Source organism: Fringilla coelebs (assembly GCF_963513975.1).
Source record: "Fringilla coelebs genome assembly, chromosome: 3".
NCBI classification, from domain to species: domain Eukaryota; kingdom Metazoa; phylum Chordata; class Aves; order Passeriformes; family Fringillidae; genus Fringilla; species Fringilla coelebs.
In genome coordinates this window covers 60163415-60187448 of record NC_140030.1, presented here as the reverse complement: position 1 = coordinate 60187448, position 24034 = coordinate 60163415, and the positions used below count along the sequence as shown (strand labels likewise).

Sequence of the window (24034 nt, the reverse complement as noted above, 5' to 3'; positions counted from 1 at the left end):
TGTACCTCTGCACAGAAAAAGTGTTTTCTGTCTCTTTATGAAAGCAGGGGACCAGCATCCTCTAGTTCCCCTCTTTAAGGGGAGGGTTTCTGATACGTGGCTCTTTCTTGTGGTCATAGGAACTTGCCCCACATCCAGACCTGTGTGCGAAAAAGTATTCCCTCAACAAGAGACTAATATTCAATCCTCTAAGTGGAGGATAAAACTAACTGCAAGAAATAATGCTCTTGGGGTGCTGGGTTTTTTTGGTGGTTTTTTTGGTTGTTGTTGTTGTTTTTGTTAAAATTAAAAGGTGATAAGTTCACACATCACAGTGTGCAAGTACTTTAAAGTTGTTTAGCAATCCAGATCTTTCCCTTTCTGTAATCCTGGAAAATTTAAGGATATCCTTTGCTGTTGCAACAGTGGCCTTTTTTAAAATTGGACATATCCTTTCAACCCCTACTCCTGGCTGCACTGTAAGGATATTTCCTTGCCAAGAGCCCTGAGGTGGAGGAGGGAGGCACTTGTGTAACTTAAACCCACTGGGATCTTACCCATAGGAGGCAGTAATATTTTAAAGGTAGACCTGACATGATAAAGTCCTGAATAAGTTGGTCTGAGCTTACAGCTGAGCCTCTTCTGAGCAGGAGGTTGGTCTGAGACTCTAAAGCTCCTCCTCTGCTGGGATGGTGATCCTGAGTGGAGGTATTAGGAACTCCTGGAAACTAGGAATTAAATGAAATTAAAATTTGCCTTAGTTGGTTTCAGTTTTTGAAAAGGAAAGTGGGAGTAGAGGGTATATCTGACTGGGCTATGGAAGTTGGAGTTTAGTTGCAAGAATCTGCAGCAGCAAAAGAAAAGTGAAGGACCAGACTCTCTTGTATTTTTGTGCGTTTGTTTTGTTCTGGCGGGATTGTTTTTTTGTTGTTTGGGTTTTTTTTTTTGTTTCTTTTTTCTTTTTCTCAATGAAAGTAGGAATTTGAGTCTATAAAGTTGAAGTTGTAGGCAAGGCTCTCAGATCTTTTTTTTGTTTTGTAAATGAATGAAAAATTTGATGCCTAAAACTGGGTTTAATTACCATGCATGATGTTAACACTGTCCTCAAACTTGCAAATAATTTCACTGTTGTAGTCAAGGAGTTACTGAAAACTGGTGATTCATATTGATTTAAGCTTTTGATTGCAAACTGCATTTGCATCCTGTTGATGTTTTAATCTCTTACCTGATTTAACTTATCTTTAGTTGTGAATGAAATGTTACTTCAGTGTTTATTTACCACAGCATAGAAATTGTTTTAAGAAAAACAAAATGCTTGCTCTTCTTTAACACAAAGAAAATAACATTATCTGGTTATTAACTAGTAAATTATATCTATTAGGATGTTGGGACTTGATTCTGGTTAAAAGTGTCCTTAAATCTCATTAATGACAGAAACTGAGGTTTGGCACTTACAAAAGTATTCTTTACTGGCTATAGTTAGAACAAATCTTTCAAGGCATTTTTGCCAAAAAACCATGAGAAAGTTGTGCAAATCGTTAAGACTTTTCATCCCATGTGAGCTTTTAACTTGTTTTATAATAAATAGGAGAACTCAACAAGGATATTTATCAAGCCTCATAATGTTCCTTGCAGAACTATGGCCTTGAAACAGACAATATGAAGAACCTGGTTCTCAAGCTACGAGGCTCATCCAACAATCTGCAAAACTACATCAGCAGCCGTAGGAAAAGTTCCAATTATGATGGAAATACCTCTCGCAAGCCCCCCAATGAGTTCCTTACTTCTGTCGTAGAGCTCATTGGTGCTGCTAAAGCCTTGCTTGCATGGTTGGACCGGTAAGAATGAAATGGTTATATTTTAATTTGCTGCTCTAATGAATTGTTTCTCTTTGTAGGGCCTTCCCTAGATGCCTGGGTGTAAAGATCTTGATGTTGCTAGCACCTTTTTTTGGTGTTGCTAGCAGACCTCTAGTGGGTAAATTTAACCTAGGGTATCTATTTTTGCACTTCCACTCTTGCTAAAACCAATGAAACTGTTAGTGTTGCACTCAAACTGGTATTTATAAAAGTAGGAGTGTTCCCTTTTAGGTCAGTTTCTCATACACATGGCTTTCCCAGCTTCTAAATTACTTGTCATTGGCAGATCCCTTCCTGAAAGGTTTTTTTAACGTTCTGATGAAATCATGGCCTTAGCTATGTGATTTGAAAACTGAGCAGTGGAAGAGATTATCCTTCTGCTGTTTCATTTTCTCTTTTTTTTGTCTTTTTTTTTTTTTTTCCCTCCTTATTTATTTATTTTTTTTTCCCCTGGAAAGAGACAGAGTTATTTTGTTACAGCTGCAGCCGGTCAGGTGCTGGCAGGGATGCAGCCCATGATAAGAGATGAACATAAATTCTCAAAGCCCTCAGTAGCTTGCCTGAGAAGGAGACTTAGGAGAATGACTGCACAGGGACTGGCAGCAAGGTGCACTTTTATCCTTTTTCCCACTCTTAAGTAAAGATTTGTGTCCAGGCAGCAATGTTAATGCTTTGTGCCTCTCACCTGGTCCTCTCCTCTCACACTGTTGCTGGCAGCTCACCCTAAATGGCTTGTCCATTTCCACACCTGCTATAGTTATTTCTCAACCCCTCTTCTAGGCTTTGAAACTGTCTGAAAGGTCACAGGTGGAACTCTTCAGGTCCTAAAGCTGCCCTACCTGTAATGATTCTTCTCTAAGTCTCACTGCACCTTTGTGTGTAAAATATGAAAATCTATTTTTCTTCTTTCAGAGAATCGTTTTTTCCTTCTCCAGTCAGAAAGTTGAAGGTTCTCTCACTGGTAAACCCAAGGACAGGGCTAGAAAATTCCCAGTTTTGGTGCAAGAGTGGAGCAGGAGTATGCATCAGGAATATTTACATTGTAAAACTATCCTCACACTATATCAATGTCAGAGTTGCAGCATTTACTCTCATATGCTCTTCCTCACTGGTAAGGCAGGATGGGAGAAGGCTGGTCCCTCCAATCTAAGGGGAGTTTTCTCTTGTTGTAGGACCCCATTTACAGGTATTGCTGACTTTTCATCAATGAAGAACAGAATCATTCAGCTCTGCTTGGACCTCACTACTACTGTTCAAAAGGTCAGCTGATTTCTTTTCCTCCCTGCTTTCCAGAAGGGAAGGAAAGGAGATGTGGGGGAAGTAATGTGATTGCTTTGTGCTGAGTGCTAATGAAAGGCAGTTCTGGGAATGAGAGCTTACTTTTAACTTTGAACATCCATGAAGGTCAGTTTCAGTTTTCTGTGTTTCTGAGTTGTGGGGTTTTTTTGTTGTTTCCCCTGCTTTTCGATTTAATTATCAATTTTGGTATTGCTGGCTCTGTCTTAAGCGACTGCAGCTTAAAGGCTACTCTTATTTTCTTGAGCTTTACTGGAAAAAAGGTTAGTCTTTGAAATAGTTGATCTGCATTTGAAGATTTTCACATTCCAAGCAGCATGTTGAGAAACAGTTATCAGTGCTAACTCTAAACAGAAATATGACTCCATTGGTTTTTGTACCTCTGTTTGCAGACTCCATAGATCTTGTCCCATGCAGAAAGTTTTAGCCACCAAATGGGAAGTGCTGCATGTAATGGAAGGAGCTGCCACCTTTATGATACAGATCCCACTAGCCAGACTGCTTCTGCCACTACTGCAAGACCAGAATATTTTTCAAAACTTTAATTTACCAGCTGTATGATGAGTGCTTGTATAAAAAATAGCTAAAAGGATATATAGCAGCCATGGCAATCTTGGCAGCTGACATAATTTTCTTCTTTGAATAATGCTGCCTGTTTTTGAGCCTGTTCTGAGAGCGTGGCACTGCTGTGGCTGTGAGGCATTTCAGTGCACACTTCAGTGACTGCCAGACTTGCTCATAACCATTATTCTGTGCCCATATAATGTTTGAACTCTGGAGGACCATGCCCCGTGACATGGGTGATTTCCTCCCCGTGCTGAAGGGGTGATGTCAAAGGACAGAAACATCCTGAGTTGTAAAGCTGTGATGCCAGCCAGTGATGTCAGTTGTCATTGTGAAAGGATGGTGTCTGGGTGCCCCAAGGTGTGCATGCCTGCTGCTCAGTGCCCTTCTTGCTGGGGCACTCTGTGTGCAATTGCACAAACGCAGTGATTTACGGCTACAGATGTGCAGGTTGTGCACTGGAACAGTTTGTGTTTCTAGCAGCAGGTGGTGTTCACCCAAGAGTGCTACAGGAACTGAGACAGGAGATTACTTAATGTATGAATAAAGCTGCTAAAAAGTGTGTCTAATCTTTCTGTTAGGTCAGGCTTTGATTGCAGGGGAATGGAAGTTGTGAACAGCAACCTTGGCATTTTAAAAAATGTCAGACTACTTCTCTGCCAATTTGATATGAGCTATAATAAAAGATGGGCTTGGTGCATATGAGAAAAGCATTAATTGGGGAAGAACCAACCAATATGGTTTTGTCCTGGGGCAGGGCACATATGCTAGAATAGTCTGAAGGAGTCTCCTGATGTGGAAAAGAGATACAGTGGAAAAATCTTTAGGAGGGTTTTTAGACTTCAGAAGTATTTCTTATTAAGACATAGACTACAGAAACAGGTGGTCAGTTCTAATGGTGAAGAAGCCAGAATGGCTCTTGTGGAACCAATGCTGCTCTGCATAATCATAAATAATGCATAAAAGCATATCATAAGAAAGCAAGGCAGGAATGTAAGAAGATTCTAGTTACCTTTGATGATAGCTATATAGATTCAAGGACAGGATTTTACTCCACTTAAAGTTCCATGTCAAACTTTAGGGCTGAAATAATAAACAGTATAAACAGAAATGAGTGGGAGCAGGAGGACTTTGCAATATTGAGCATTTTGGCTGCGTGATGATAGATGGCATTTGCTATTGATTTGTGCAGATGTATTTAGCAGAGAAAAGCAGGGGAAAGTCCTCCACAAACTTCTCCAACACGACTCCTCCTTCAGCCTATTAAAATGCTTGGGGGTTTTCTCTTTGTTGATATTGTAAATCTTGGTCTATTATTAAAACTTGCTGTTTTACCTTTTTAATCTAAGAATAATATCATTCTCCAGTTCAGCACTTCTTGCAGAAAACAGTGATGACTTCTGTAGGTTTTTACACAAACTTGTTTCAGGTCAAAGGCTTTTAAACCTGGACTATGTAAATAATGCCCTGTGTGCAGTCCTCTGCCCTTCAGGAATGTCACTGATAGCATATTTTTTAGAAAATCACTTTCCCTTCTATTTTTAACAGTATGCTTTAGATCCGTTTTGATGCCTGGGGCAGAGGAGTACCTGACTTGGGGTTTATCAGTGTAAGGCAAGCACTTCTGCCTGGCCTTCTGAAAATCTGATGTAATTGTGCAAGGTTCTGCTTTTCTGGAAAAGTCAGCTGCTGTAATTGAATCCCACATTCTCTTAGTTTTCAAGGTTTATTATTGCTTTCTGTCAGGGCCAGAAAATAGTTGCTTAATAGTCCTTTTGAGCCCTCCTGGGTGAAACTAATCTGACTAATCCCTGCAGCATGAATAACTCTATTTCTATTTGAGGTTAAAATGGAAGTTTTGTAGAGTTTTCAGAGATGATTTGTTTCCATGTTTATTGGTTAATGTAGGGGTTTTGTTCTTGTTTTATTTTTAGGATTGCACTGTGGCTGACATGGAAGATAAAGTCCAGACTGTGGTAAGTTTATGTTTTTGTTGAAACTCAGCTGTCTGCATTCACATTCATTTTGGATGCTTCTATGCTGACTGTGTTGACAACAGCTTTTCAGTTCCAAATGCCCAAGCATATCATGCAAGTAAACATTACTATGACTTGTGTTGTGAATGTTCTTTCCTGTAGAGGAAATCACTGAAATTTCAGCAGATGGATAGTGTGCAGTGATAGCATGTAGTCAAGTTTCCCTTAAAGTTTCATTACACATCTATATTTCCAAGAGAATTTAACCTCAAATTTTCAAGGGAGGACTAGTCCTGTAAAATGATTGCAGGCTAAATAAACCAATTATGCCTGTGAAGAGCATTTAGCACCTTAATAAGCAGAAGCTCTGCCTTATTATGCTTCCTCATGTAGAAGAACTGCCCTGCCACAGAAATGAAGCTCTGGCTCTGTACTTGAGCTTGAGTTTCTAGGGCTGTTTGAAGCAGCCTTGTGACCAAATGCAGAGTGTAATGGAATGCTTTTTATATTTTGTAACAGTTAATCATCGCTTCCTGCTTTTGACATGAACCAGGCTGTGCACTTTGATAAGGCCTTCCGGTAGCTCATAGATGCTTAGGAATTTTGTAGCACAATAACTAAAAATAATTTTGTTCATAAATAACGAGACCATGTAAAAGGGAGTTCTCTGGATCTTTCTTTTTCCATTTGTGCACGCCCACACTGGAAGTAGGTATTGTTGTTTGGAATTCCCTTGTTTGAGCAGTTCCTCACATTCACACTTAAGCATTGTTTTGATTTATTTTATTGCTGCTCTAGAAATCTGACGTAAAACAAAACAGAAAACGTTGGTGCTATTGTTTCCAGGGTCCATTGTAATCCAAACCAATGTCTTCCTATGACACAGCTCCCCCCTAATTCTGTAGTTACGTGTGTCTACTTTGACTGAAGGATTCAAGCCTCTTGTGAAAGATGACTTACCTTGTAGGTTCCCAAACTGTTTGTAGCTAACACTGTACTGTGTAGTAATCTTTTCTACCCTCTCCTTTAAGATTTTTTAACCTACTTTGAGTGTCAGACTTGCTTCAGTTGATGTAAAAGCAGAAAACACAATGGGACATACTGAAATTTGTGAGTGGAGAGAGAGCACAGATTTTTTTACTTTTTTTTTTCTTTTTTTCATGTTTAATTAGATATTTTGATAGTTACATGTTCTGCAAGGCAAAGCCATTCTGCCTCCAACTTTACTGACACACATGCCAAGGTCAGAATTGGCCTTTATTTATAATGTTGGCTTAGATCAGTTATGTTTTGGTCAAAAGGAAATATGAACCTTGCCTGTGTAAGCATTCCAGAAGAGGTCATTCAGAGGCACAATGGAGAGAAGTACTGCAGAAGCACTCAAGTGCTGCATGGTCCTTCCTTATACTGTAAGGTTTTGTGCAGATATGTCAATGGCCAGCACATCCCTTTTTGTGACACATGGGTAGTTGTATTCTTATAGCAGAAATACAGAACAACATTAGAACCTGTCAATTGTTCTCACAAGGAATCATCAAAATGTTTCAATATTTTAATGAGTTCTGTTTTGGTTAGAGCAAACAAACCCCAAACCCAGTTTTTTGTTCTAATTTGTGTGTCTGTTTTTTCAGACAGAGGCTGTGTCAGCATCTGTTAGTTATGGTAAGGTGGCACTAATGGAAACAGGTTGTTTCTGTGCTACAATAAGGGTGTAAACATGGTGTAGAATAGATCTGTACAAATAAATCTTCTATTTCACTGATTTTAGAACCCATTTCCTTTATATCTTTCAAAAACTAAAAGAGGAAGAAGCCAGGAGAGAATTTTCCTAACTGTTTTTTGTGTGTTCTCATTGCAGGCAAAGACTTTAAATGGCATTTGTGATAAAGCCATCCGATCAACTACAGACCCACTGATGAGCCAGTGTGCCTGTCTGGAGGAGGTCCATTTAACCAACATTAAACCTGGGGAGGGCCTGGTAAGAAGCAATGCTGGAGTGTGCTGATGTTCCCAGTATTTAATAGGTAGCCCTGTGAGCCAATGCAAGTGTGTATTTATAACAAAGTATTTCAAATCCCCACATGTGGGGAAAAGAAAGAGGCACGAGGAGGAACCCTAAAGGTCAGTTGTCAGGTGGTGTGCTGGAGTGGCTGCTAGGGACAGATATGCACATTAATTAGGCTTGATCCCAAATATAATTTCTGATTCTAAATTGTTGAAGGTTTGTGTGTTAACCGGGATATTGCAGAATTTACAAATGCTTGTGAAGCTAGTCGTTCTTTTTTTTCTGGTTACCATAACCACTTTTTTCCTAGGGGGGCTGGGAGAGGGAGAAGGCAATGAGAAATTATGTTTGTGTTTTGAAAGATGCTTTTTTATGTGTGTTTATAGCAAGACAGACATGAATGGGAGAATTTTTGAGGTTTGCTGTTAGCAGGAAAATGAGAATTTTTTTAGCTGTTTGGTGGGCATGTCTTATTCCTGACTTTTATTCATTCAATGGATTCTGCTTAGCTGAGTGCTGGTTATGAGAAACTTAATTTGGAATCCTGGTGGATTTTCTGTCTAGGGAACAGATGTGTTAGAATGAGTTGGAGGGAATTTAGATTGTTATATGCATTTGTATTCACTCCTAGCCCTGAAGGCAGGAGAAATGAGCATTTTCAGAGAAAGCTGCACAGTCTTACTAGTTTTACCTAGACCAGTGGATTTGACTGAATCAGTCATGCATTTTTGAAATTATGGGAATCTCTTTGTTAATACACAGCCTACATCAAAGCAGAGTCAGTCTAGCTTGGCCTAAATAAGAAACAAGGAGGTGGGTGCGCCCAATTGGATACTGACAGGAAAGCAGGCAGAGAATTGGCTGGAGAGGAAGGGTTGAAAAGATCATCTAATTTTCCACCTATTTTTAAAGTGTGATAACTTCAGGCAGCTAAGCTGCTTTCAGCTCCTGATTAACATCCAGTTCTGTACTTCTCAGTGTGAGTGTTTCTAACAACAGATGTAGAAAGGAAAAGCAGTTATGTATTTGTTCATAAATGATGAAATCAATATGCTGGTCACCTCTTGTGGGAAATCTACATAATTGTTAGTTAATAGCCTGTTCATGATTTTCAATTTGGTGCTCTTATAGTCAACACCCACTTCATCAAGTTTGTCCTTGTGTTCACACTTAGCATTAGCATACAGAGCCACAAATACTCTGCTGGAACTTTAGTGCTCCTGTAAGCATGGTGGTTATGAGGCTGTCTGTGTATTGACTTACTAAGAGAAGCTGTAAAAGAACATGTCAGCAATACTTGTAGCCCACCAGTGTGGGTCTGCTCTGTTTGGAGAGAACTGGTGGCCACCTAGTAAAACCTGTAATTCTCTAAAGCAGGCTGGATAGTAAGGAAATAAAACTCTGTTCAAGGCCAAAGTCTGACAAAGCAGAAAAATCATCAGTGTTTGGTATTATCAACCAGAGAGTGTTTCTAAGTCTTATTCCATACACTAGGTGTTTTAAGTCATTATAAATATTATAATAAATTACACTAAAAGTGATCTGTGAAGAAGTTTAGCATGTTGTAATATTAGACTACACACTTTTTTAGGGAGAATATACAAATTGTTAACTGGTTTTAACAATGTTTTGAGTCTGTTGCCAACAGTGTTTTAATCAGATAAGTTATGTGGTTTGTTTTGCCTTTAAACTTGTTTTTCATTTTTTCTTTAGGGAATGTACATCAAATCAACTTATGATGGATTGCATGTAATTACTGGAACTACAGAAAATGTAAGTGAAGCAAGTGTAGATTATCTCAGACAGCAGCTTTGACTGAGTTAGTTTGACTTACTACTTTTTGTTGTTTTAGACATGACTTGCATGGCATTACTGCATTAAGTACTGCGTGATCCATCGTTTGTTTGTCCACAGTTTGTAAATATTTTGTGCCTGCATGTTTCACTGTTGGTCTGATTAAACCAGTTTCTGCAAGTACACAAATTAGTTCAAATGCTTGGCATTAAAGTAATTGCTTTAATAAGTTAATGTATCTGCTGTTCTGAGCTCTTATGGTATCTTGCTTAACAAAGTCTTGGGTGTACTTGCTCTCCACTGGCAAAGGCAATCTCCCCTAATGGGAGCATTTAGGCAGTAGTGTGCTAAATTCAGTAGTGAGTAATTAAATCAATGAGCTGTCCCATGACAAAATTACCTTGCAGAGTAAAACGACTGTGAGCAAGTAAGACTTTAAGAGTGGTCAGCTGGAAGGAAGTAGTTGGCAAGACAGACAGCTAGTTTTTTACTGCAGGTGGTTCCTTGTTTTATTTGTACACTGAGTCCTTTGCAGCTGAGAGTTTATTGAAGGCTTCTGGGCAGCCCTTGAAGGAGTGACCTCTAGCCAGCAGCTGAGGCTGGCAGGTGATGCTGTGGTGTTTTCAAACAGGCTACTACTGTCCAGGAGCAGTGACTGAAAGAAAAAAAGAGCAGAGAAACTTGGCTTTTGCAGCAATGCTTTTTTTTTTTTTTTAATGTGAATAGGATAGGAAAAAACCAGTGGTTCTAATTGTTCCCCTGCCAGGTCCAGGGACCAGGCAGGAGAGTGTGGAAATCTGTGCTTGCAGAGTGTAAGCTTCTATAGGTTTGATACTATTGTCCTGGCATAACTCTGTATTATAGGATCTGCCACAGAGACCATGTCCACTTCTGCAGCAATTTTAACATCTGATAAATGCAAAAGAATGTAATGTTGACTGCTGACAAGCTGCTTCTGCATGTAGGTCTTGGGTCTGTATTCCTTCTGTAGCTTTGAGTGTTGACCTAAGTGTCTACTTTTTGTTATCAACACTGGTTCTTCCTTTGTGGAATCTCCTTCCTTGGGAGAAACTCCTTCCTTTGGAGCAACAGAACTTGACAAGCAACTAAGAAATCTGTGAGCAACTATGGCTTTATGGTCGTGTGGTATCATTTAGGTGGCCCAGGCTGGATCTTAGCTCAGTTTTCTTGCTAGATTTGGAATTGTATTTTAGTAGCTATCCCCAGGGGCTGGTGTATAGGAATGCAGTGGAATTGCATCCCTGAACTGACAGTACTGAGCAATGGAAGAACTGGAAGTCCATTTTTGGTATGAGTCAGCCAGGAGGATCCCTAAGTTATGCCATCCTACGTGAGACTTGCCATGTCGTGTTCACCTACAGCTAAACTCTGCTCTTTCCTCTGCTCTCACGATGTGATGCCAGTGCTGTGACCTGTCACCTGCTGCAGGAGAGTTCTCTTTGCAAGGGTCCTCCACCCTCCCTCAGATGAGCTGTTGGTCACCCAAAGGGCAGCTTGAAAGGAGCTTTGTTTTTCACAAACTTGACTCTGGCCCAGCATTTTTTCATGATCTTGGTTGACTCCTATATATGCAGCTTTCCACAGAGGCATTTCCTCTCAGAGGAAGCAAGAAGACAATGAAGAAATGGGGTTACTCATGATAGCTGAAGCCTCCCACAAATTCCCCATGTTGTCTTCATTTGTTGCACTGTTTATTCTCACAGTTCTTTCTCATAACAAAGTTACATGAGGTCTAAAGGTGTGATGAGGTGGAGAAGGGAGTCCTTAATCCCAGTGCTTAGTTCTGGAGTCACTAGGAAGAGCTGGCCTGCTGCCTGGTGGTTACTCATGGGGTGGAGGGAATGGGAGGAGTTGCTCTCCTGTGACCAGGGTGCAGCATATACCGAGGTAGCATGTCTGTGTGCTTTGGGTGTTGTCAAGGCTGGTAGGAGTTGGTGTGTTACAGCAGTGAGAGTGTTTTTAATAACTGCAGCAAAGGCTGGTGCATTGCACCAGCTGTTGATAAATCTAAATATTGACATACTTATCCGTTTCTTGCTAATGGTTCCCCAGAGCTTAGGTTTCATTCCAAGAAAATTGTATTTTAAAGTGTATTATTATTAGATAGGTATTTGAAAAAATACCTGTCTGTGCAAGTATTTTTATCTGCTGACTTTGGTGATTCAGGCAGGCAGTTTCATATTAAAGTCAGAAGCTGTTATTTACATTGGAAAACAAAAAGGGTAAGTGCAAAGGATCTATCTTGTGGATTGGAGGGGTTTTGATCCTTTGTTCTGTACATTCAAAGTCTTAAAGTATTTTTTAACATAAATACACATTTGTTTAAAAGCTCTTTAAGATGATTGTTGTGTTAGGGCAGAAATCCTCCTCAGGATTTCCTTGCCCTCTTCCATTACTGTCTAAAACTATAGTACAAACTGGAGGGAAAAGGAGTGGAGACTGTCCCATGACATAATTATAATTTGGTCTTTAACAGATGGAGGCTATGCCTTCTCTCTTCCCATTTAGTTCCCCCAGCATAAAAATGAATTATTCAATTCATTAATTTATATTTCTCAAGTCATCAGCAGAGTTGAAAATTATGTATAGTGAAGATCATTGCTGATGCAACCTTTGCCTTAGATTGGTGGGGGTTGTTATAGGAGGGAGGATGACCTGATGCAGCACATGACTCTTCTTTTCCTCTTTGTAGTCCCCTGCTGATCGCTCCCAGAAGATTCACGCTGGTGATGAAGTGATCCAGGTTAATCAGCAAACTGTGGTGAGTAACTTCCCTTATGCTTGCTCTGTACCACAGGGGCTGCATGGATGGGGTCAGGAGGCAGTTCTGATGTTTGAGGCTTTTAAACATTTTATTTTCAAGATAAATTTTATTATTTGCAATATTTTGATAAATATCCAGTATTTCATGTTAAAATGCTTTATGCTTAATATTAAAATAGTTGTGTTGCATTTAAGACCTGTTTGAAGTATCTCGTTACAATCCACTGAAATGCAGATAAAGAGCTTTAAAATGCACCCCAGTAATTTGCAAATGATTGTCTATTCATTTGCATCTGGGAACCTGGATGTAATGATTGCATTTTTGCTTAGCACATTAGGCAATGCGTTTCAGTGTGAGAGAGAAACATGACAAAAGTAGTTCGCTGTGAATCCCTGTGTTAGTAAATTAGAGCATATCCATGTGTCCTTCTAGGACTGGAACTGAAGTATAAAGAGTACTGATTGATATATTAGTATTTAGTTTACAGCTTAAGTAGAGAACTTGGAAAGAAAATGAAGAACCTTGCAAAAAAAGAACCTTCCTTTTTTTTTTTTAATTATTAAGAGGGCTTTTTTGGATCCCTTTTCTCTTCTAGGTTCATGCCAAAACAAGCTGTCTAACTTGGCCGATTTAGGTTTTTCTTGTTTGTTTGCTTTCAGGAAAGAAATGCTGAATAAAAGATGTCTTTATTCTCTTCCAGGTTGGATGGCAACTAAAAAATCTGGTGGCAAAGTTGCGAGAGAATCCTGCTGGAGTTAGGCTGCTGCTTAAGAAACGTCCTACCGGCTCTTTTCATTTCACTCCTGCTCCTCTGAAGAACCTGCGCTGGAAACCACCCTTGGTGCAGGTGAGAGCCTGCCAGCTCCACTCTCATCTCAGGATGGGAATGCCTTGGTTGCAGCTAGAAAAAAGAAAAATCCCAGAAATGCACCAAAGTACTCATGTTTGAGTATATGTCAAGGCAGGCTAGGTGAAATAGCTGTCCTCCTATGGTATAAAAGGGAAAATGTTTCTTTTTTTCTTTTTTTTTTTTTCTTTTTTTTTCCTTTTTTTCCCTTTTTTTCCTTTTTTTTTTCCTTTTTTTTTTCCTTTTTTTTTTCCTTTTTTTCCTTTTTTTCCTTTTTTCCTTTTTTTCCTTTTTTTCCTTTTTTTTCCTTTTTTTTCCTTTTTTTTCCTTTTTTTTTCCTTTTTTTTCCTTTTTTTTCCTTTTTTTTCCTTTTTTTTCCTTTTTTTTCCTTTTTTTTCCTTTTTTTCCTTTTTTTCCTTTTTTTCCTTTTTTTCCTTTTTGCTTTTTTGCTTTTTTGCTTTTTTTTCCTTTTTTTCTTTTTCCTTTTTTTCTTTTTTTCCTTTTTTTCTTTTTTTACTTTTTTTACTTTTTTTCCCTTTTTTTTCCTTTTTTTTCCTTTTTTTCTTTTTTTCCTTTTTTTCCTTTTTTCCTTTTTTTTCCTTTTTTTTCCTTTTTTTTTCCTTTTTTTTCCTTTTTTTCCTTTTTTTCCTTTTTTTCTTTTTTTCTTTTTTTCCTTTTTTTCCTTTTTTTTCCTTTTTTTTCCTTTTTTTTCCTTTTTTTTCTTTTTTTCCTTTTTTTCCTTTTTTCCTTTTTTTTCCTTTTTTTTCCTTTTTTTCCTTTTTTTTCCTTTTTTTTCCTTTTTTTTCCTTTTTTTCCTTTTTTTCCTTTTTTTCCTTTTTTTCCTTTTTTTCCTTTTTTTCCTTTTTTTCCTTTTTTTCTTTTTTTTCCTTTTTTCCTTTTTTTTCCTTTTTTCCTTTTTTCCTTTTTTCCTTTTTTCCTTTTTTCCTTTTTTCCTTTTTTCCTTTTTTCTTTTTTTCTTTTTTTCCTTTTTTCCTTTTTTCCTTTTTTCCTTTTTTCCTTTTTTCCTTTTTTCCTTTTTTCCTTTTTTCCTTTTTTCCTTTTTCCCTTTTTTTTCCTTTTTTTTTCCTTTTTTTTCCTTTTTTTCCTTTTTTTTTTCCTTTTTTTTTTTTTCCTTTTTTTTTCCCTTTTTTTTTTCCTTTTTTTTTTTTGTCTTCTTTTTCCTTGCTACCAGATAATGCCCTCTGGGTACACAAAGGGACTAGGTGTGCTGAATATTTGAATCAGTCTGTGTGCCACTGGGAGAACTTATCTGAGGCAAAACTGCTGATATATATGGAATTCAATGGAGCACGGAGCAGTAAATAAATGCTTTCTCTATTTATCACAGTAATATGTTTTTGCTGAAATAGCTTAAGACTATTCCATATATTTGTCCTGTTTTTAGTCTAGTGAAGGCGGAGGAGGAGTGGTTTTTTTTCAAAAAAAATTGTTTAAACTGCTTGTTTAAAAAAGATTTTGTTGTTGGGGAATTCACAGATTGGGTACTGAGCAGGCAGAAAAAGTGATGTTAGTAATTCTTAAATAACCATGTTGAGGAATGGTGTGTTGCATTAGAAAACTTTGGCCTTAATGCTTGCAGGAGTGAGCAACCCAACTGAATTTAAACTAATTATCTGAAATTAATAAAACCAGAGAGAGTTCCCCTTCTTCCTCCTCCTGTTGTGATACAGGTCTCCCTACAGCCATGGGGGTAATTTAAACCTGTGAAATGCTGGTGGCTGTCACAAGTCTCCATGAGGGCAGATTTCTCTCCAAGCGGGTAGAAGATGTATACTTGACTGCTTGTTCATCCTTCCTTTCACCAATGCATGTGTCCTCTTTTGTGGCATCGTGCCTGACATGTGCTACCAGTGTGAAGAGCTGAGGTGGGCTGGCTTATAGGCTGTGCCCAACAGGGCTTCCTTAGGGAAGGGAGTGATTGAAGAAAGATCTTTGAAACCTTTTCTCTCCTAAAGGCACACAGGAACCTAGAAAGATGCTGAGAATATATAGAAGTGAGGTGCAAAGATGAGCAATGGCAGATCTATTTTTAGTTTGCTTCCCTGGCCCTTATATCCATTGTGAACTTTACTATATTCCTGTCTGTGCCCCAGGCGTTGGAGTGTATGGAGTAAAGGTGGCATATGCCAGCTTCACAAGGCTTGCTAATCATATCTGTATTAAACAAGTTGCTTTCTTTTAACACCTCTAAATATAGAAGAGGGGGCTTTGTCTCAGTTGCTTTTTTTGTCTGTGGAATTTACATGGAAAATAGAACTGGAAAGAGCAAAATATGCTTGAGCAATGCATTACCCATGATAGGACTTCTGTGGGAGGGCCTGTAAAGCTAGCCAAGACTGGGGGTGGAGGAAAATGTGGACTCTAAGAGTTTTTGAAGTGTCCATATATCACAGAGATAGTGGTTCACTAGGGGATGAAAATGGTGCAATTGATTATTATGTGATTTTTTTGATGAATGATAAATGAATGTTCAGATGTTTGATAGCTGTTTAACATTTCAGACCAGTCCCTCACCAGCTTCAACTCAGTCACCAGAAAGCACCGTGGATGCCTCACTGAAGAAGGAGAAGCCAGCCATTTTGGATCTGTACATACCCCCTCCACCAGCTGTTCCGTATTCTCCTCGGTATGCAAACAAACCTGCTCCACTCATCAGAAACCTCCTTCACTGCACTTGTTTCTGAGCTGGCCTGCTGTTAGAGCTCTGTGCAGATGAGCTTGAGGAAGCTGCAAGTCTCAAAGTTTCTTCTAGCTGCCTAAATGAGTTGGATTGCTTGAACTTATGCTTAAATGTGTATACTCCCAGGATTGTAACAGATTTTGTTACTGGAAGATTGTGTGCCACAGAGAGCAGAGTTGTTCCCAGAACACAACACCAATGTCATCTCTGGTTTTGTTGTGGAGTTAAGTTTCTGACACTGTTTAAATCCAGCTGCACACAGCAAGAAATAATTTTTGTCCCTAACATTTTTCACTGTTGGATTTTTTCTTTTTTAGCAAGTTGAGTGACTGTTGTGGGAGTTAGGATAGAAAAGAATGTCACGTTAAATGACGCCTATCACGTTAAATTTTTCAACTTGCAAGTTGTTTAAAACAAATATGTTCCCACTGAAGGGTAGGGAGAGGCAATACATCAACTCTAATTTTTTTGTGTGGTGTAAGCTATGAAAATGCAGACCTGTATGCACAGCAGGTGAGGGAGTGGTGTGCATGGTAAGGCTGACTGTTGTTTCTTCTCAAGTCCATGTTGACTTATGCCAGAACCCTGCCAGCTGATCTGGGAATGTGAGGAAAAAGGTGTTTCCAGACAAGATGTGTAAGGCAGGCATGCTTCCTGGCCTTCCCTGACATTTTAGGTTACGTGTAGGTAGCCCAGCACAGAAACTGTGACCTTTTGCTGCAGGCCTTGTGGGAGGGGACTTGCCTCCTGCCATGTAAAGGCTGGTACAGACAGAGGTGGTATTACTGCAGTTTTTGGGGCAGGACTGGGGGGGAGGGGGGGCTTGCTTAGGTAGGGTCTCTTTACTGAAGCTGGACCCACCTTGACCTGCTCTTGCCTTGCTTTTATGGTTACACATGCTCAGTTCTTATTAAAAAACCTTCAAATCTTTAAATCTTTTGGCACAATAACAACCATAAAGATTTAGAAGATGAATGCCTTAGTTGTTTCTTCAAATCATTAATATCTCAAGCACATTGGTGAATTATGTCCATGTGCTCAATTTCTTTATCTCTCCTAAAGAGATACAAAATCATATCGAGCTTCAAATGCCTTTAGATCTGAATCCCTGTTGAAAAGGACAGAAATCACAATACAAGATGTAAAACTTGTCTGGGGTGATGGGTGGAAAGGGAAAGACATCTTGACTTTGACTTTTAAAGAAAGCATATGTGAGAAGCTATGGCAGGGAGGAAGAGGAGAAAGGATGATTCTTTTGCCTTCTCTTTGGTCATTTATTTTGACCTCTGTATGTTTTGCTTTTCTCTTGGAATTGTGGTGCGTTTGTGTGATAGTTGCCTTTTTTCCCCCTCAACATCCTACTCTCTTCCTTTCCTGACATGCATCTCCTCTGCTCCACACTGGGAGTCAGAGAGCAGTGTTTGGTTTCCCTCCCCGTGGCACAGTCTCCACATGGTGGTGGTGTAGGAGAGCTCTTCACATACATACATTTTGGATGCAACTTGAGTGCAGTTTTTGGTCTCTGCATCTCCATAAATAGCTCCTCCTATTCACTGAGCTGTAGTATTGTTCTTGCTGGAGAGCTGGGCAAGTGGGATGTGCTGTCCAGGGACTTCTATGAACACTGGGGTGTATGTGTGCTTAGGCATTCAGCTATGTGTTTCTATGCCTGACTTGGCTAGTGGTTGCTTCAAGCAATAAGATTGTAACATGTAGGAAGGGCAAAAAACCTCCAGGCAAATCTTAACTTGAAGAGTAGCTTCTCTTCCAAAAGTACTTGCAGAATTTAATCAAAATCATATATATGTATATATAGACACACTATGAATCTGTTGCTGAAACTCTCAAGGAGGGAGAGAGAAGGTGGTAAATATTCAGTGACATGTATTGAACTCCTATAATGACTGAAAGGCAGATACCCTCAGATGGAGGTAATAGCTGTTACCATTACACATACAGAGATGGATAAATTTATGTAGCACTCCCGAGTCACAGCTATGTATTTGAGCAGGCAGCAAATCAGGGGCTTTGATGCCCTCAGGACAGAAAGGTCTCATTTATCAAAATCTTTTGGATTTTGGAGGAATGGAGCCTCTAAATTTTCTCAGTGTGTTAAATTACTGGCTCATTAACAGTGAATTAGCCTGGGAGGGTAGCTTTCTTTTCTCCTTGTTAAATATAATGAAGTCTTCCATCACCTGACTTTCTCGGAGGTTTCTTCCAGCTTGTTTGCAGCACAATGCCAGTTGTCATGAGCATGACTTGCTGCTAGCAGCATCTTTCAGACCTACTCATGTCTGTAGCTTTAAACTCTTTCAAGCCACTAACTGCAGTGACATGTCCTTTCAGAGATGAAAAGGGGAGCTTTGTGTATGGAGGAGGCAGCAAGCGCAGTCAGCCACTGCCTGGGTCCAAGGGCGCCGAGTCTCCCAATTCTTTTCTGGATCAGGAGAGCCGGAGGCGGAGGTTCACTATTGCTGATTCAGATCAGCTGCCTGGGTATCCCATGGAAGTAAATGTCCTGCCAGCCAAGATGAGAGAAAAAACACAGTCCTACGGTGAGTTCATTCCTCTCTTGTTATCACTGTTGTGATAAGGGCTTTGATCAGTCTGAAATGATTCGTCTTAGAAAACTGCTTGTTGGACTTGATTGATATTAAGGCCATTTGTACAAATTGTGAATCTGAAATTCTGTATCTGAAATAAATGTCTCTTGAAAGCTGTTATTTCGCTAATGAATGTCATTCAGCTGGGGTCTGCTGCTACAGAGCACCATTTCCACATGTGATTTGATTATAACATTATGTCCACTCCTGCTCTAAATGAGCAGGAGGGCAGCTGTTTAATCTCAGCACACTGATTTCTTATATGTCACCAGTGGAATTATCTTCAGATATTCATTTTTTCTGCAATTTGAACTCCTTATTGCTTCTCTTGCCTTTGTTTAACTGGGAAAAGCAAAAATTTAAAAGTTGGTTTCCTCAACTTTATGTAACTCCTCATAACCTTCTGTGTTGTCTCTAGGAAAACCTCGTCCTTTGTCAATGCCTGCTGATGGAAGCTGGATAGGAGCTGCAGAACCCTTCTCGAGGCCACGAGGATCAGGGAGAAAAGGCAAGGTTTCAGGTTTTATCCCTCAATCTCTTCCTCTCCAAAATTTCCTTGGGGTGAACTACATGAAAGTGTTTAAATTAGGAATGGAGGATTGTGGTTTGCACATTGCTGAACTGACGCAAGGTGACCATTGTTGGGTTTCGTAGATGATAACTGTGAAATTTCTGAGGCTATTCAGTGGCAGGACTCAAATCTTCTGCCTCAGAGTGGTAGTGAGCATTAAAAGTTAGCTAGAATGACTAGGGCAGATCTTGTGACTTTGTAGCATTTTGCTCTTGCACACAGCCTTTCCCTTTCCTACTGTGTTTAATATTGATGATGAAACTGCTTTTTTTGCAAAGTCTTTCTTTTTGTTTAGCTCACTGTGGAGGCTGTTGTTGAAGCAAGCTTGTTCACAAAATGTAAAATGTAGGGCCTTTTAGGAGCTGCTTTTCACTGCTACTGCTGTTAGAAAGGGGCATATTCTGCAAGCATCATTGAATGGGAGAGAGACAGAAGCTCATAACATTTTATGTTCAGTTGGATGGCTTTTTTTCTTCCCACACTGTCCTCTTCCCACCTTCTTCTGCATCTGAAAGACTATTTGAGTCCTGTTGGAGTGGGAAATAAGGATGACTAGTTTTATTCTTGGAATCAGTTATGAAAGCTAATGTCTAATTCTAGGTAAAATCGAAGCTGGATTCTATTATTCTGTTATAAAGTAGAAGTTGGTAACGAGAAGCATCAGCCTGAAGGGATACTAACAGAGTGATCACCAGGTGGCAGGGCTGGTTTTTGTGTGTATGGTTTTTTGTTTGGTTTTACTTTTGGTTTTGTGTTGCCTTTTTAAATGCTTGAAATGTATCTAAGTGCTCCAGGCTTGGATTTAAGCTGTGTTGGATCAGAACCAAAGGCCTGTCTAATCCAGCAGGATTTCTTTAGCAGCAGCTGCCTTGGTCAGGTGTCTGGGAAGAGTTAAAACAAAGAAAGCATCACAAATCACTGGTCAAAATCAGGGAGGGAAGTTCTTACATCTTCACTTGCAAAATTAATTTCTCTTGTCCAGAGTAATATTAGTAGCTTTTAAGTTACTCATGAATTATACTGAGAAGTTTATGGATTCAGCTCTGGTCTTTTCAGCATTTTGAATGACACATTAGAAGAAGATTTGTTAAGTATCACTTATGATAATGATTTGCATGGAAGTAGTCTGTATCATCATTTTTGGTGTGTGTGAATCTGGAATATAACAGTCAAATACAATCTGCGCTGTGTATGGATTTATTTCATTATTGTGTCACTTAAAAAACATTAAAGAGGCAAAAAGCTGTGAATCTATTGGTTGCTGCTTATGTCCAGGTGTTTTATTAACAAAACCCCAGATCTAGGTATTTGAAGTGTAACCAGAATACTTTTATGAAAATAGAAAATGTTAATTGGAGGGTTTTGAAGTCAGCAATAATTGGTTTTCCCCCTCCTGTTTGTACAGGTGAAGATGTCCTCTGCAGGTACTTCAGCAATGAAAGGATACCCCCAATCATTGAGGAAAGCCCCTGCACGCAGCACCCGCTCTCCAGGCCGGTGTCTGACAAGCAGTTGGTGAGGGGAACGGATTATACTCGAGGCAGCAGGTGTTTTATGAACACAGACCTCCACAACAGTGCAACAATTCCTTTTCAAGAGGAAGGTGCTAAAAAATCATCGGTCACATCATCCACGAAATCCTCCTCGGCAGAGCCCTCGCTGTTGGTCAATTGGTTCACGAGACTGAAACTGTTGACTCACTGACTTGTCCGCAGCGCTGTTACCAAGTGCCTTTGCTCCTCGGCCAGACTTCTCTACTCTGCAGCTTGACTGACACACAGTGACTAATGCAGTATTCTTTTCCTGGAGAATCTCACACTTTAGCCTTTTTGTTTGTCATTTTTGATGGATCAGAGGGTTTCATAGTGCAAGGAGGGAAGAAAGATCAAGTTCCTCTTCCTGGCCAAAAACTGAAGGCGTTTATTCCCATGGAAATGAGTAAAATTTCAGTGAGGTAGAGGCCACAAGTGACCTGGAAAATGCGTAATGACTCAGAGGAAAGCATTGCATTACTGTGAAGTCCAGTGGCACTTTAGTTGTCTGAATGCTCAGAGGCTGGTGCAGCTGGCAGGGTGTCAGAATATGAAGAGCTCACAGAAGTTGTCTCTCTCCTGACTGGGAAAATAAGCAGGGAAACAGCAGCTTCATGCAACTTGGTGATGCTGTTTCAAGTACTGCATGAGATCAACCTTGTGAGGAAGAAGTAGTGGTGTTACCGTTCTTTCTCTGATATCCAGAGTTCCTATGAAGTCTTAGGAAGAGAGTTCTCTTATTCAGAGATTTTAAGAAGTTGGACTAATTAATTATAAATCAATCCAACCTTATATATATAATCTATTTTATTTGAAATCACAGTACAAATAAGGAGCACTGAACAACTGCAGTGCTCATCTGTAAAGGTGTATGGATTGCTACAACAAGCCAAGGAAATGCATCTGTAGAGGTGGTGAAAGAATATATATTTTTTTCCTTAATTGTTTAAGAATGACTTGCTGTTAACCAAAGTAACCTTTAAAGACAGTCCTGTTGGACTTGCGAGAACTTTTACAGTGGTTCAGTTTTTGAATGATGTGTTGTTTTTATGAAAAATATGTGCTATCATACACTACAATTGTAAGACATCTTGCTATTTTCTATATAGCTCTAATTTTTACCCCTCCAGAATTTTAAAGTAGTCTTGGGTATTTTGTGAGGAAAATAAAACTTGTTTAACAAAAGAGGAGGATATTAAAGAGGTATTGTTTAAGAAGGAATGTATATAAGATTGTTAGTATGCCAACAGTTGTGTTTAAAGTTATTTAAATGTTAAATATAGTTGTATATATTTTTACATTTCAACAGATAGAGTTTGTACCTTCCTGTATTGAAGTATTGGGCACAGCTTAGTCAAATGAAAAGAAAATAAGATTTTGTATTACCTTCTAATTATAAGACTAACTATTTTTGTAGATGATACATTGCCGACAGCCTCTACTCCTTTGGTCATGCTGAAAAGAAGGATTTGTATTTAATGATTGGTGGGGAAGGAGGGGAGTTAAATGCTAGTTTGCACTCAGGACTGGGGCGGGAATCACATGTGATAACAGGATGTTAAAAACACACTGTAATTCTGTCTGTGAAGATGTCACCATTCTGCTGCAACGAGCTGATGAAATTGTGCTACAGCCCCACAGAAAGAGACAGGGTGTTTCATTCACTTCTCAGTTAATTGTGTTTGATTTTGACTCACTAATGCCTGGAAAGGCTGGTTGGGACCTTTCTGATCAAAGCAGACATGTCTGTCTTCTGCCGCTCTCCTCCACTCCCCGAGACGGCAGTCTGTACTAGACATGAACTGCTGCTGTGCAGCTGAACCCTGCAACAGTTTGGTCCTGCCTCCAAGAAAAGGGCTGAAACTGCCACGTTGTAGGCTCTGTGGTGTATAGTCCAGCCTCAAAAAGGCTGAACTGTTCTAAAGGTGTTGTCCAAACAAGACTTTTAAAATGGAAGTTCTGCTCATCTTCAGTGTTGCGTTTTCTGTACTTAAAAAAGGAATGGGGGCCATCATGCTTAAACCTCTTATTGCGATAGTGAATATAGAGGATGCTCTACAGTTATGGGGTAAAAAAAAAAAAGGAATAAATCACAGGTGATATCCTTCTGGCTTAAACTGCAAAATATTCTACTATTATGAAAAAACTTGGCTCATCTCTTGATGTCGAAGATATGTGTATCGATCCAATCAAAAAGTGTATCTAGGTTGACTTTCCTAATGAGTACCATATACATTTCTAGATATCCTGCCATGGTACAGTACTCCACAATACTCTAAATACTCTGTCATGGTGGCAAAACAATACAGTTAATTGAAGAAGATCATAAACCCCACAAAAAAAGAAAATAATATTTAGTACTGTTGCATATATGTATAGTGGGGATCGTGCACTTTTGGAATATTGAGCAGGCTTCTGTTGAAATCTGTAGAATACGTGAAAGCCAATACCTTTGTTTTCTCTTACATAACCATTGCAAAAAAAAAAAAAGGTCCTATTTTGGATGGTAATGTGTGAGAGGAAATAGGACATAAAAATGAACACTAACGGCTTGTAGAGACAGAGTGCAGGGCAATTCTCCAAGCCATGCGTTTCCTCTAGTATTATGGACAATTAAATTAATCAGTGTTTGAATTCTGATTGACCAACAGAGGTGAACACAGTACTGAGAGCATTATACTAATTTTGTGCTAATCAATGAGCCCATAACTTTTCCTTCCTCATCAGCAGGGCTTGTTTTACAAGCATCATGCTCCATAGTCTTGGTGCTCGTTGAACAGAAAGGAGAGAGAGTAAAAATCCAAAACTTAACCAAACAGAAACAGATGGTAATGACTAGCTTTAGAGTTAGAGAGGATAAAGAATTTTCTTCTTGCATAAATGTTTCTTTAGTCCAAATCTTGCATCCTGTTTTATTACACTGCCACCAGGCAGTCTTCCCAAACTGCTCTATATCTGCAATCACCTCCTGAATAGATCAAGTTAAACCCCTCATCAGGCTTTAACTTAGATCTTGATTAATTCAACTCAAACCCTTTTTTTGCAGGTTTTACTTACCTAGGAGCTTTCCTGCATTCATCATTCAATTTTTGGAATATCTTACACATGATCTGAGCAGAAAGGCTTTTGTGCTCATGCATTCTCAGAAATGGATTGCCAGCAGGATTGGTAGCTCAGAGGAGTGTGAATGTTGGCTTCTGCTTGAGTTTCCTGCACTAAAATATTCATCCCCCAATTTCCCTCGTACATCCTAATGCACCATCTCAAAGTGTGAGATAGAAATGCTCGTGGGAATTGGAAATTGTTGTGTCCTTTGGAGTAACCTTTGTCCTGCTGTACAACTGTGGCTTCTTTCTTTGCTGTAGCCTGAGCTTTACTTTGCACATGCTGTGGTTATGGAGCACGTGCTCTTTGTGGCTGTCACATAGGAATGCTTTTGTCTCTTTGCAGGCTGTAAGTTTTTTATAATGGACAAGACCTCTTGAGGAAGCCACTGACTTAAGTCAGCATATTCTGTGA

At 39.3% G+C, this 24034-nt stretch overlaps 1 protein-coding gene across 2 annotated transcripts in view; it reads left to right on the top strand.

Moving 5' to 3' along the window:
• Positions 1 to 23821, top strand: part of CNKSR3 (CNKSR family member 3) — a 56776-nt gene extending 32955 nt beyond the window's left edge. Inside the window, exons 3-13 of one of the 2 annotated variants that reach the window (XM_084202806.1) lie at positions 1615 to 1817; positions 3011 to 3098; positions 5633 to 5674; positions 7533 to 7652; positions 9393 to 9452; positions 12187 to 12252; positions 12959 to 13105; positions 15628 to 15752; positions 18156 to 18364; positions 18831 to 18920; positions 20389 to 23821. In XM_084202806.1, the coding sequence (XP_084058932.1) occupies positions 1615 to 1817; positions 3011 to 3098; positions 5633 to 5674; positions 7533 to 7652; positions 9393 to 9452; positions 12187 to 12252; positions 12959 to 13105; positions 15628 to 15752; positions 18156 to 18364; positions 18831 to 18920; positions 20389 to 20687 (1449 nt within the window). In that variant the 3' untranslated portion in view covers positions 20688 to 23821. Of the gene's footprint in view, positions 1 to 1614; positions 1818 to 3010; positions 3099 to 5632; positions 5675 to 7532; positions 7653 to 9392; positions 9453 to 12186; positions 12256 to 12958; positions 13106 to 15627; positions 15753 to 18155; positions 18365 to 18830; positions 18921 to 20388 lie in introns of both variants that reach the window. The other variant, XM_084202805.1, reaches the window with a different exon arrangement.
• The last annotated feature ends 213 nt before the right edge of the window (positions 23822 to 24034 follow it).